Source organism: Crotalus tigris, unplaced genomic scaffold, assembly GCF_016545835.1.
Source record: "Crotalus tigris isolate CLP2741 ecotype Arizona unplaced genomic scaffold, ASM1654583v1 scf7180000017834.3080900, whole genome shotgun sequence".
Taxonomy (NCBI): domain Eukaryota; kingdom Metazoa; phylum Chordata; class Lepidosauria; order Squamata; family Viperidae; genus Crotalus; species Crotalus tigris.
The window spans coordinates 422,298-437,500 of NW_024096662.1; the positions used below are offsets into that span (position 1 = coordinate 422,298).

The 15,203-nt window shown below is 40.4% G+C and overlaps 1 protein-coding gene across 9 annotated transcripts in view; it reads right to left on the minus strand.

Moving 5' to 3' along the window:
• The window catches only part of TNS1 (tensin 1), a 356,761-nt gene that overhangs the window by 246,455 nt on the left and 95,103 nt on the right, over positions 1-15,203 (minus strand). For all 9 annotated transcript variants that reach the window (XM_039343171.1, XM_039343170.1, XM_039343169.1 and 6 more), the window contains exon 2: positions 7,683-7,797. In XM_039343171.1, the coding sequence (XP_039199105.1) occupies positions 7,683-7,797 (115 nt within the window). The remainder of the gene's footprint in view (positions 1-7,682; positions 7,798-15,203) is intronic.

The following is a 15,203-nucleotide window of genomic DNA, read 5'->3' on the forward strand; positions in this document are numbered from 1 at the left end:
CTGCCTAAGAGAACATAGGAAGTGGGCATTGTTGGAGTTCAATAAGCATTTCCTCCCTTGTCTGAGACATCGGAAACAGAGCTGTGCACCTGACCAGGTCTGATAAAAAGAACTTGGCAGAACATATTGGCTGCCCAGTGACTTCCACCTGATCTGTATCAGCTGTGTCAGAACGACAGCATGAGCGGCTGGGCCTGCAGTAGGCCATCCCATTCCTTCCGTCACACGTGCTTTATTTGAGTCACATGCAAGACGGGAAGGTAATGACCTCCCCATCCCTTTAGTAACTTTCAGCTCAGTGTTTACTAAGACAAGAATTACATGGTGGAATACTTCCCAGTCATCATCCTTCCAGGAGTGATATGCAGTCAATTCCAGCTGGGAGAGTTACAGAGCATGAAAACAGGGCACACAAAAGACCATGTTTAGCTTAGCTAAGCTACTCTCTGTCCTGGATACTGATCTTTGTGGCTGGGTTATTAAATTAAAACCTGCTACTTGTTTTGCCCCCCATAGAGCTAATTTAAGGGCTATTTACACATTCATTGTACTGATAATGAGCCTGATTGGGTGGCTGTTTATTGCAGCCTTCCCTAATTTAATGCCCTCCAGATGAGTTGAGACTATAACTTGCTAAATTCTCCACCAGTATAGCCTGGCTAACCCATCTGTAGGACCCCAAGCCGGGAAGGCTGACTTACTGTCACTGTTATATTCATCACATTGCTACAAGCTGTAATGATGGCCACTAATAGAATCACCACTAAAAGGGGATTCAACAGTCACAAAGGATAAGGCTTTCAGTGACTATGATTCTTCATGGCCTTGTACTATTTCACAGAAGGGAGGCAGCATACCTCTTGGAGGGTAACTGTGGATCAAGGATCCCCAACCCCCAGTCCGTGGACCAGTACCAGGCCGTGGCATGCCAACAACCGCTCCGCACAAACAAGCAAAGCCCCATCCACGAGATGCAGGCAGAACACAAAACCACGTCCCCTCTGGTTTGTGGATAAACCTCTTTCCACAAAGGTTGGGGACCTCTGCTGTAGATGATTCTTCTTGGGTCTTTTGTTTATAGAAAATGTGTCTGCATGCCTTCAACTGAGATCTGACTCCTGTTGACTGCCTGGACTAGCTGCTGCATGTTTCTTCCTAGGGCAGGGGTAGGCAACCTTGGCTCTTTTATGACTCGTGGATTTCAACATGGCTGGCTCAGGAATTCTGGGAGTTGAAGTCCACGAGTCATAAAAGAGCCAAGGTTGCCTACCCGTGTCCTAGGGCTAAGAGAGGGACAGACTGAAGTTCACCCAGCTGGCTTCCTGGCTAAGACAGAATTAGAATTTATAGTCTCCCATTTCTAGCCTAATGCCTTAACCACTGTACCAAACTGGCTTTCCTCTTAGAGTTTATTGTGACAAATATTTGACACAATAATCTCTAAGATTTGACAGACTCTGATTCTGTTCTTAAAAGGTTTTTTTTAATCCAGCTGCCGAGGTGCTTTGTGCCCTATTGTTTTACATTTTATCACCCAGATCCATTTAGAAAGTGTGCAAAGTAACAAAGGGAAAATTGACTCTTTGTATACAATCTGAATAGGGGAAGGCCATGCCCTAAATAAAGTTGCTGTTTTCACACTGTTTTTATCTAGTTTAAGCATCAGTAGAATCAGAGATAGGATAAGGCAGTGATGGCGAACCTTTTAGAGACCGAGTGCCCAAACCACAACCCAAAATCCACTTATTTATCGCAAAGTGCCAGGGCCGCATCAGCATTGTGGTGCCCTCAGGGGGGGCATGGGGGCGTGGCCCATTGGGTGGGCATCGCTGCAGTTGTCACAGCAGACTGGGTGGGCGTGGCTGGGGTGGGCATGGCCACCTCGATGTTGCTCATGGGGGGACGCCTGTGGGGGTCGGGCAGGGTTGGGGGAAATCCAGGGGGTCTCTGGTGGGTGGGGCAGTGGGCAGGAGGCCCAGCATAGATGGGGGAGGCACGCAATCTTAGCTGGGACTGGAGGGCCATGGCGCCGATGGGGATCCGGCTGTCCCTGCTCGGGGTGGCCTTTGGCTTGCTGGGTGTGGGTGTGCTCTACCACCGCTACTGGAGCTTTCTAGCTGGCCGCTTTGCCTTTGTGGTGGTGAGGCTGCTGTTCTGGGTGGCGGCAGTGGCCTAATGGACCTGCGTGCACTGATGGCAGCAGCAGCGCACGTGCCCACCACTGGGATAAGGATTAAGTTTCCAACACAGAACATGACTTGTTATCAAGAATCATACTGTGTGTTCTTAGACGGGCAAATGCAAACATAAGAGAATAAATTTTACTGGTGGGTGAGGGTGCTGATTTCACATCTACGGTAATGTAAATAATGGAGTAGACAGCGAACTGTTCATTACAAGCATTTTACCATTAGCATTTCAAACAGGCAATGACATCCTAAACAAATTAGGGTATGTGCTGGAAACGATGTTTATTTAGAAGGTCTGTGAAATAAGACAGGCATATGGTTGATGAAACACAGTAGGTGAATTCATACCCCCAAATTTTTTCTAAGAATGTTGCCAGATCTTGAATATTCTGCTGTTTGCTTTGAAATGACACTCAGGAATGAGAATAGGATACAATCTGACCTTGGACTCATTTCTATATCCTTGGCCTATTCAGACCCAATTTGTCGCATGCATGCAACTTTAGTACGTCCACAGCAGAAGTTCCATGTTGCCCACAAGTTGACTGCATGTTAAAAAAAGTAAGATGTACATCTATTTTGCTGTGTATACTGCAACAGGAAATCTCAGCTGATTGCAGGATGTTGTATATCTTCTACAAACAGACATAAATCTATTTCACTGTAGAAATTTGTCTCCCTTTCTGGCTTTCCACACATCTGCAGTTTGCACGCCAAGGATAGATAAACGTTTGCTGAAACGATAAGACGTTTGGTAGAGATATAACCACCGGATTTGTATATAAGCTAAAATTCAAGCTAGAGTGGAGGTTTTGAAAAGCAATGAAATGTTAAAAAATACTGAAGTGTAAAGATGTGAATAATGGCCATTGCTGTTATTAAACAGCACAGGCCAAACCACTATTCCAGATTGGTTCAAACTTCTGGAAAGACATTAAAAACTTTAGCTGATGGCATGCCAAAAAATAAGTTGGAGCTTTTTGTATTTGAAAATAGTATTATATTCAAAAATCTTGCCTATTTTTTTTAGTTCCTTTTATGCCAGATATTTATTTATATGATGCCTCTTCCAAGAACTCGTGGAAAGAGACCTTTAATTTTTCATATTTTTGAATGAATGTGAATTATCTATTAAATTGGGGGTGGGTTCCCCCACAAAGCATATACAGATTACAAACATATACTGTGTTTAGTTTCTTATTCAGAAAACTTTATGCAGATCACTTTGCCCTCCCATTACACTAGAAATGTAAATGTGAACTATGTATATATGTGAACATCTTTCTTGATACTGTTTGATAACATAGCCAATCGGGCTATTGCAAATAAGGGTCTAAATACTTTCCCATTCAGTATACAACTTTACCTTGATAGATTTGCACTTAATAATCAAATATTTGAAAAACGGATGGGCATTGTCCCTGATAGCAATAGCTCCCTAATTTAATTTAAACATCCCCTTTTTGCAATGTAATTATCCAACTGTACCCAGTCCCCTGTCTGCTATTGCCAAAAATTTGTTATCCTCCAAAATTTCAGAAAGGCAATCAACTCTATAACAAAAAGTTTACATTGTCTGCAAGGTGCCACTCCTAGTCTGTAATTTTGCCTTCTGAACAGCCTGTTTCTTTACCTTCATATATTTCATGAACAATCAGGGAATATCTACCTTTGAGACTAAGTCTGCTTTCTCATTAGTAATACACGGTCACCCAACTATTATCATGGTGATCTAAAGCAGCAGCCCCCAACCTTTTGGGCACCAGAGACCCGTTCCGTGAAAAGAGATTTTTCCGTGGCTCGGAGAGGGCGTGGTTTTGTGTGCTGCCTGCATCCCGCGGATAGGGCTTCACTTGATTGCACGGCCTGGTTTTTGTCATGCTGCAGATTGGTGCCGGTCCACAGACTGGGGGTTTGGGACCCCTGATCTAAAGCCTGTCTTCAATACTATCATATTGGTTTAGTGATGGCTGGGTAAAGTTTTAAAATGCTAAAAGTCATTAAGGAGAAAATAACTTCAGAAAACAGAGTCTTATATCCTCTTCCAAACCAATTATTACCCTCTCTTTGAGAGAAGGAAGAAAACCAATTCTTCATCACTCTTTAACACAAGAGTACAAACTGGATGCTGTAAACTTTTGTTTCCATCAGCTCCACACAACATGGAAATGCTTGAAGCATCAGGAGAGTCACCAAATTACTGCTTTTTTTTCTGTGGTTTATATGCCTATGGCAGCTGTTTTTAAAAAACTTTACTTTTCTTCACTTTTCTGAATCGACAGATAAAATTCAGAAATCACACTTTGTTTACATGACACAAAGCAATTACCATTTTCTCCATATGTGTGTGTGCTGTAATTCACAAATTCTGGTTTAGACATCAGAGAATAATAGAAATAGAAAATCTGAATTTTGTTGGGTATGAGAAATGTGTCATTTTCAGTGTTTGATTATAGCTGCAGAAACACATGCTTCCTCTTTATTTTTGTATTTTTTTTTTGTAGTACATCCTAAGGTTTACCACATTTTGAATTACCAACAACTCAACTTGGAAACCAACATTAGTGCCATAAGAATTCAGCATCTTCTGGGTCCACAGATTTCTGGCAAAAAATGTTACACAAATCTGGTCTAGCAACAAATCAGGCATCTTTAAACAAGTCAGTAGTCATAAGCAACACCTATACAAATAAATACCTCATGTGACTGTATTAAATGTGAATCACATTTTTATAAGCTACTTCAGAGATTTGCAAGTTAGGTCTAAATGTTAGACTAACCACATGTAGAAATCCATTTGGTAGTGTTTATGTTCATCTATAATTTCTACCATGTGCTTCTAACATGTTAGATCTTTCACTACCACCTCCCTCATTTGAGATCATTTAGTAGTACATTTTCCATTTGAAACATTTGCATTATATTCACAAAGAGACTAACTCTGAGTCACATCACTTGTCTTGCCAAATAAGTTGGCTACATGTGTGGATATTATTTTCTATTTGCTTTTTTATGATTATGCTACATCAATGCTGATTTTTTTTTTTGGCTGCTGTTGCTGCTGCTGATTGTACAAATGGGCATATTAGTTGAGTTGTGCTCATTTCTCATTTCTCCATGTTCTCATTTTAAGTTTGTTCTATCTCATCTCTACACTAGTTTGAGATTTTATAAAATTAGGCAGAAAAATGTACAGTTCCATTTTTAAAATTTGCAGTTTAAAAAAATTAAAAATTTCCAACTTTAAAGTTGCAAATTGCATACAGCATTCAGCAAGGTATAGATTAGGGCATATAACTGTAGTTTAGTTAAAACTGCAGGCAAAATGGATTGGATAAACTTATAGAGATAACCTATAGAGGTAATATGCACTTAGCTGGATTTTGCTTTTTCATTTCTAGATGTACATTCTGAGACATTCCCATCATTTCTATTATGATAAAAAGCAGATAAATAATCTGCTAAAAATCAATGCAGGGTCAGGTGTTTTGTTTTTTTAAAGTATCATCTGCTGTCCCATCATGCTACTTTTGCAGTCAGCTATGAATGATGGGATATGAAATCCAACAATTCTGAAGTAACCAAAACGGGGCATACTATTCTGGGGAAACAGTTGCAAGTCTATCCATATTTCTGACTATGCCAACTAATTGGAGTGAATTATTCACCATACTGATCATGTCCAGATCTTCCTGGCAAGGGGGAAAAAAAAAGATTGAACAAAATGTTTAAAAGATCATCACTGTATTCCTTTAGGTACTTTTACTGCTGCAACTGTTAGCCAATTCATCAGCCATAACTCTATTTCATTCTCCTTCATTGGTCTACTCCTTTCATCCCACAGTGCTGCACAAAGATAAAAATGTGGAAATGGTGGCATCTTGTGGCCAGCTGCAAAACTGATGAAGGTGGCATCTTGTGGCATCTTGAAAATTAACAATTTGGTCACAGAAAAATCTATAGCACACAATTCACTTCTTAGACTGAGAGCCATGATATTATCTTTATTAATTAATCTTTTTTCTCTTCCAAAAGAGGCACAAGGTCTTATTTTGGGGGGATGTCTTACTCACCACCGGCACCGACAGCCCAGCCCAGACGGTCCACTTCTTCTGGGCTGAAGGAGCAGCTTCATTCTGCAGCTGCATTCCGACCTGCATTTTGCAGTCAGACCTTTCTGGAAGGCCTATGCAGCCGAGTACCAAACTATGAATTCAATCCATACCTTGGTTCTTGACTGCAGAGGCCTTCCGGAAAGGGCTATGACTGAGAAATGCAGGCCTGATTGCAGAAGATGCCGCAGAAGAAGTGGGCTGGCAAGGAGAAGCCTGGTTGCAAGGTAAGTGGGTGTGATCCACACACCTACCCCCACCCTAGCTTGATTTTTAAATGTATGCCTCACCCCAAAACTAGGGCTTATTTTGGGGGGTAGGGCTTATATTAGGCCTACCCCCCAAAACCAAGCTAGGGCTTATTTTCGGGGTAGGCCTTACTTTTAGGGAAACACAGTAGATGGCTACTTGTGGAAATGTCTTCTATGATTTCAATCCCCAGCTCCTCAAATGTTTTGTGAAGCTGCCCTATAATTCCCTGCCCTCAAAACATGGAGAACCTTAATGAAGTGAAGGAAAGAAGCAGGAATAGGACAAGAGGAAGCAAGCCATTATGGCAATACAATAAGCTGATATAGGAAGAATAGACCCCTTCCCCTAGTTCCAGTCTGCCAGCAGGTAACAGATTTCCCCCAACCCCTGCAGAATTGCAGTGCTATTTTTTTTAAAAAAAAAAATCATTTTGCTATAATTTCACAAGGGAAATTCTGCTCACACACTATCTGAGCAAATATCCATAAGAAGCCCACATATGGGATGTAAGTTCAAATATAAGGTCTTGCATCCAGGTTTTCAGAAACATTTAGCCATAAATTAGCATTTAGCATTCTCTGATTATATTAATCTACAAAGGGAAATGGAGACATTTTTCTTTATTTCCATGCCGGGAGCATTTCTCTGATGGGGGAGGACTAACATTGACTCACATGATTTTGGCCAGTACAATTCTATAATTTGTTCTCTACCAGAAAACTACAAATAGTACTCGACTTATGACCACAACTGGAATGGAGTACTGTGATCATTAAGCGAGTCATTTTTGCTACCATTTTTATTTCAGTTGTTAAGCAAATCCAGCTTCCCCGCTTGACTTAGCTTGTCAGAAGTCAGCTGGGAACGTTGCAAATTGTAATCCCGTGACCACAAGACACAGCAACCGTTGTAAGTGTGAGCTGGTTGCCAAGCTCTCAAATGATGATCACGTGACCACAGGGGAGTTGTGACACTTGTAACTTCGAGGATAGGTAATAAGTCCCTTTTTTTTCAAGGTCGTCATAACTTCAAATCATCACGAAAGGAACTGTTATAAGTCGAGGACAACCTGTAGTTATATTTTGTACGGAAACTTGAACTTTGCCCTCCCATAACCACCATCACTCACCTCGGCAGGTACTACCTTCCCGGGTAATTGCCTGACGACATATCCCACATGGTTTTACTTTCTTGAAACTCTTCACTTTGAAAGTGTGGGATGTGGATGCTTCCAGGTCCTGAGGCTGCCGGAAAGAAATACAATATTGTCAGGGGAAAAAAATGTACTTTACTTTTAAAACAAAGTACAGATTAAAAATTAAGCCAGAATCAGGAAGAAAGGTCGTAAAATGGGGCAAAACTCACTTGACAAATCTTTCAGTTAGCAACATACATTTTGGGCTCAGTTGTAGTCATAAATCGAGGACTACCTGTATTTTGATGAGTAGACAGCGTACCTTCCCAGCATAGCAGCCTCCCTGCCAGTCTAAAAGTCAGACAAATCAGAATTTGAATACATATGGCCTCCTTCCAATCCTGCCTTCTCGCAGAGAAAAAAGCTTTTTCGTTTAAAACTTAAATCAATTTTTTAGTGGAGTTGCTATGCCTGCACTGGGAAAAGGAGCAGCTCTGATAAATGGTTAGAATTATTCCAAGAGACCAAAGAAGATTCAAGGATGGATAAATAGTTATTATTTTAGGCAAAAGCAAAATATTAAACTTATTTTACTGCGAAATTCTTAAATCCAGCATTACTTATATCTCTGTTCTAATTTAGCAATTATGTTACTGAGACCTTCTTTCATGACAGCCTTGAATCATACATCAAGTGTATCCCCATGGTTACAGTATTTTTCTTTTTAATGTGTTTTGCAATAATAATTGAATCAGAGAAATCCTCTTTGTAGCAGATCAGCACCATCTTGTGGCCCATTCAGTGCATAATATTTTTGACTGAATTTTCTTCCTGGGTTTTCTTTAATCAAGCTGTATCTACTACCTTAAACATCAAAGGTTTACATTGGAGGATAACAGAGAAAAATCTGATGCATCATCTATATCCTTGGACATTCTTACAGGGACCATTTGGGGGGGGGGATCTTACAGGAAACATTTGAAGGAGGCTTTATTTGGAGGGGGTGCAATTACATCTTTTTCTAGTACGCTAATTGTTAATTTGATTTTTAGTGAAAAGGCAGCACACAGAATAAAAAGTATTTGGCATTCCTTTGGATCTAACTAAAGGCATATTCTTCACTTAAGCATCAAATTTCCAATTTTTCTTAAGAATTCAAATGCTGCAACTGTTGGTTGGCCAAATAAAAGTACTGCCCTAATAGAGATACATCTGATACAGATTTTCCAATTATATTAAGGAAGCATTTCCTTGCTGCACCACTGGGTGCCAGTATATCACACAAATACAGCAACAAAACATGTTATTTGTATGTTATTTGTTCACAATTTGTTGGTCGATGACAATAATAAATCTATCTAACAAGTGGTTCCCAGATAACCAACAAAAGAATAAGAACATTGTGACTTTTTATAGTAAACTCTTCTTTTGTAACTTTATGCTATTTAACTTCACTATTGTGTTTAGATCTTTTGCAGTGCAAAAATACGTCAACCTTTGGCACTTTGAAGGTAAGAAACAGGGAAAAAACAGAGTGGAAAGAGCAGAAGAGGGAAATTCACAGGAAAATTCTCCAAGTTCAAATGTATTCAGAAGTGTTCACAGTTTTGTCTTAATTTGCATATTTCTCATTATAATATTATTTGATAGGGTAATAAGGAGAGCAGGCAAAATCTTAAAAGCATTTCCTTGTTGAATTAGGATAATGTCTCCCTACTTCAGATATTTCAAAAACAGAATTTGAAATAGAAATTATTTTGAAGATTGCTTCACCTGACCACTCCCATTTCTTGCATGCATAAATGGCATCATTTTCATAAAAGAAAAAAAAGCTGCACTGACTTTCTGTTAGCGGTATTGTTCTGCTAGTCAACTATTTTTACCTATCCACATATCAACCACATACTAGAGCAGGGATCTTCAAACTTGGCCCTTTTATGACTTGTGGACTTCAGCTTCCAGAATTCCTCAGCCAGCGTGCCTGGCTGAGGAATTCTGGAAGCTGAAGTCCACAAGTCATAAAAGGGCCAGGTTTGAAGACCCTGTACTAGAGCAAAAGGGTCTGCATAAACAAGCAGCCTTCTAATTGGATTACACATCCTTCTAGGGCTGTCTTAACCTAGTATGTTCTGCATGTGTTCAGAACAACCAAATTCTCAGCCACCATAGTCAAAACTGTGCTAGCTGGACATTTTTGGGAGTTGTAGTCAGAGAAAGCTCCTTGAGGAGCTACCTCTACGTCTCATGTATCACATCCACGTCAGCCCTACTGAATTCCCAGAATCATTCTACAGATGTATGAATCTTAGTATGTAAAGGGACAAATTCCCACTTCTGGAACAAAATACTGTAATACATTAGCTTGTGAACTACTCACTGTTTATTTAGCCTAGCTCACGGTGCTCTTTGGATGCTGGATTGTGGCTTTATCTACACCCCCCCCCCAAAAAAAGAAGAAGCCTAAGAATGAAAACTGATAACTAAAACTATAGCTTTAAGGCAGCAAAGTCGTAGTTCAAAATTCATAATTCATGTTAACTAGATTGAACATACCACATATAATCACTTGTGGTCAGGAGGAGCCAGTGGTTTACTTGCAGTTTAAAGACAAGCCTTGGTAAATCATTAAATTATAGAGGAATTAAATGCAGAAGTTGAGAGAGATGGGGCCTAGAGAGGAATTACCTTCCTACAACTGGAATTATTTTTATAAGTGAATTGGCATGTCTTGCCAGAAAAAAAGAGAATTATTTTTTAAAAAATGAGAAAATGAAAAGTAAAGTTCAGAAGATAACCTGCTCATTGGGAATGTGAAAATTAAGAACAAATTTCATTATAAAGTACCTCAGGAATAAAGATTTCACAGACTTTGCAAATTCCAAGGAAGTGCCCTTGCATTCTCAATCCAACACCGAGACAGAGGTGGGGCTGCTTTCTCTCAAGTGGCAGGATTGGGTCAAGAAGAAGACCTATCACAGTGGTTCTCAACCTTTCTAATGCCGCGACCCCATAATACAGTTCCCCCATGTTGTGGTGACCCCCAACCACTTATAGCATACATCGCCATTTCTTGAATAGAATCTATTCTATTGGCTTTCAGAAGCCCATAGAATAAGAGGGAGTAGCACAGCTAAGGAAAAGGGGAAAAAAATGGCGGACGGCGTTGTTTGGTGACCCTCGTGAAATGGTCGTTCGACCCCAAATGGGGTCCCGACCCACAGGTTGAGGACCACTGACCTATCATCTTTCACGACTAGATAGTTGGAAAGGAAATTGATTCTGCATTCTGGCTGCTATCCCCTGGCCTCCCACTTCCAACCCACCCACCCCACAAAGGATTGGGACTGAAATAGTACTTGTAAGTCCAATTGCTATTTATTGCCAGTCTCTTCTTCCATGTCTTCATCTAGTTTTGAATAACTAAGCCACTCTGTCCAGCAGGAAATGCTTTTCAGCCTCCGTTGCTCCATCTGACATAAAACATTCCTGATGTTCTTGATGTTATGTGAATGAGCCCGGAAGCTTTGCAAAGGGACCATCCATGGAAATATGAATGGTAGCTGACTGAATGCCTCAACTAAAGAGGACCACAGATTAACGTTGCTATGTTGTCATCTAGTCAAGAGTTGCTTCAGGTAAATGAGTCACTCCTGGTATTTACTCTCCATTAAAAGATGCCTTTTAAAATCAAGCTAGATTCAATCATGCAGTATTTTTTTGTTAATGTGATGGGAGTTGATTTGCAATTGCCAATCTGGATTGCTGCCCTGAACTTTCTTGGTGATCTTCCAAATATTAACCAAGACTTTCCCTGTTTAGCTTCCAAGTCTAAAACAGGATGGCCAAATACTGCCCTTTTAGTTTATTCATGGTTTGGTGCCTTCATTATGTCCACTTCACAGCAGCACTCTGCATTTCAGAGTCATGAGCAGTAACTCGGATGACATCATTCTAGAAAGTGGTCCTTAAAGAGCACAGAACAAATGCATTCTTCCACTTTTCCTATTGATCATTCTTAAGATGCAAGATTAAAATGTTTTATATTTCAATGACCTCTTGGATTATGACATACGATAAAGAAAATCTACAATAAGTTAACTTCCTTTTTATTATTCAAGCCTTAATAAAGCTTCCAAGGAAAGCTGAAGTAGTAGCAGCTTCCCCATACAAGCCCAGCCAAGCCAAGCCAAGCATGCCGGTTAAAAAGTTTACTTGATCCTAAATTTCCTAGGCAGAGATGACCTCTGTTCCTTCCCCTCCCCAAGCTTCTACTATTTCTCATCCTATTAACCCCCAGGGAAAGTTGAATAGAGCAGGGGAGAAGGCTGTTTATTTAATTTGAACATGAAGAATGAAGCTTTGTCAGCCTGATAAATCCTATGTCTGGGTCCTGGGCTGCAACCACATTCCCCCTTCAAACTCCACTAGCTCATGCTTCTCTCTCTCTCTCTCTCTCTCTCTCTCTCTCTCTCTCTCTCTCTCTCTCTCTCACACACACACACACACACACACACACACACACACACACAGCTCTTCCAATAGACGTTTCCACTGTTTGTTGTATTTCTTATACCACTTAAGGTAATACTATTTCAATATGACATTATAGAAATTGATTTCATATCCTGTGGTTTTTCCTTTTTAAAAAAAATATGCAGCAGTGAGCCAATCTCCATTGTACAGGACGTAGATTTGGCCTCCCGATTCAAATCCGAAGAGTTGAATCTTAGGGCTCTTCTCCCACCCCCCACAAATATACATAGCAACATAGACAGTGCCCTGCTGGATTGGATCCCTGGCCCATCTAGTCCAGCAGTCTATTCTTCCACTAGCCACTCAGCTGCACAAGGAAGCCCACTTGCACCCTGATCACTGTATTTTTCTGCCACCTCCTCATGTTATTACTTTCATCTCGACCCCCAACCCATAGGGACACAGTCATTTTTAAGTCATCTTGAGCTGTTCCAGTTTTAAAGTAGTAGTTTACTTTTCCCCTCTTTTCCTTATGCAATTCTGGCCATGAATACTATCTGGCATGTTTCACTAACTATGTGATTGGTGTCATGGTCAATAGTTGGAATCTGCCCAGCTGCTCCTGGCTGTTTCAGGATGGGGGGGAGGGGAGAATATCCTTTCTACATTGATTCCCAGCAGCTACTCTGAATGGTTTCTGGAGAGCCTGGATCCCTGGCTTTCAGACAGGCATCTATGCACGTAACATCTGACCATCATTTCTTAAGTTGGCTCCTTATAAATATTACTTTTGCATTCTTTTAGAAGAATGTTAGATCCATATTCAGAAACTGGCCCATTGACAAACCACAAGTACAAAAGAAGAGTTCCCTCAAGCACATGATTTCTCATCTACTACAACATGCAGTGTAAGAACTGTAACAGCCTTTACACTTCTGGCAGAAGACTGGTAGAGAGCACCCATGAACACCAACCAGCAGTCAGAAGGCAGGCACAATGAAAACTCCTTGATTTCATAAGACATAAGACTCAACCATAGTTTCAACTGGGAAACTATGAGCATCTTAGACCTAGCTAAATCCAAAAATGCTAGGAAATTCCAGGGAGTCTGGCATTCAGACAAATCAGCTATCAATAGATATATGGAGATAAATCACATTTACACACTATTCAAAAGCGACAGTAAAAAATCTAAGAAGGAAACAAAAAGACCAGAACTCATCCTTTCCAGAAGCCTACACGTAGATAAGCAGGAATTAACACCAGAGAAACAATCAAACAGAAAATAATACCCTAATCAAAGAACTATTAGGGAGAAAACCACACCCTCACAAACATCGGTAGGGCAAGATATGGCAAACACCACATTCACTAACACTGATGTTATCTAATCAGCTGATGAAAGATCTGCAAGCAAGCAGCCAAGCTCAGACAGCACCAAAGACTTTGTTTGTCTTATTTCTTCATTGAATAGAGATCACAATAAACCCAGTTTATACCAGCATATTTTTCTGCTATCTCAAGAACTGATGGATAGCATTTTAACATGCTCCATAAGAGATGCCAGGTTAGAAGATAGGCAAACAGATCATGAGAACAAATGGGATTAATATAATCATTGGTTCACTGGAAACCATTATCGATCACATTGACAAGAAAAAGAATTTCATATCCCACTGCTACTTGGTTGGTTTCTCCAACCTAGAGCTTTTCCAGGTGAAGCTTTTAATGGCTGTGTTCACACACTGAACTACAAGGTACTCAACCACAATTTAATCTCTTGTATTACATCATGCTAAACCTGTGATTGCTTTATTCTTGAACAAGTTCCTTTATTCCCTAGAAATGGGAATAAAGCTATACTTCAATTAGATACATATGTGTAGTGCAGATATGCTCAACGTGAAATCACAATGCCTGGTTGATACAATTTTACAGAACCTCCAAATGATTTAATCAGCTGTGATTCTACATTTTTCTCCCGCTTCTGGTAACTGCAGAAAAATACATGAGGGAGGAAAGTTTAAAGTAACAATTAAGGATTGTTATTACAGTGAAAAAGGAAAATGCAAACTGAGGCTAATTGGAAGGAATTACTCCCAGAGAAAGTAAATATGTGTTGGTGATTCTTCTGTTTTCGTTTATATTTGCAATTAAGCAGAGAATCAAAATTTCCACCAATTGTGAAATTCACTAGTTTGTATTTTTGAAACCAGGTTGTATTAATCCTATAAGGTAGAGCAGACTAAAAAAATTAATGCCATACAAACAGGGCTGCATTTACTGTAACAGCTACTGTGGCAGAATCTGTCTGAATGTGCTTTCCTCTCAATTTATCTTGAACTAGGGAGGGGTTTGTTTTAGCTTGTTCCTATTTATTGGACTGTTGCCTTGATAATGGCTCTTCCTCCCACCCTTTAAGGCAGTGGTTCTCAACCTTTTTAATGCCGCGACCCCCAACTGATCGTAAGTCGAGGACTACTCAACCGGTTGTAAGTCGAGGACTACTCAACTGGTGCAGCACCATTTGCAGAATGGGACTTTTGGCGGGCTCAGCAGGGCAGAGACAGCCTGGACAATTCCTATTGGCTTTTGAAAGCCAATAGAATTAGACTCTATTCAAGAGAGTCTATTCTATTGGCTTTCAAAAGCCAATAGAATAAAAGGGAGTAGCACAGCTAAGGAAAAGGGGGGAAAAATGGCGGACTGCGTTGTTTGGCGACCCCCGTGAAATGGTCGTTCGAACCCATTCTGTAAACGGTGCTGCACCAGTTGAGTAGTCCTCGACTTACGACCGGTTGAGTAGTCCTCGACTTATGACCAGTTGGGGGTCGCGGCATTAAAAAGGTTGAGAACCACTGGTCTAGACAAACCTTTTCCAACTTGGTGGCCTCCAGATTAGCTAGAGTATAGCTTCTGCTAATCTCAAACCACCATGTTCTTTAAAAGGATAATAGGAGCTGTTATATTACATATATGGAGAGCTTCACATGGAAACAAACTGGACATCAACAATGCGGTAAGGAAGCCATTCCCACAGTT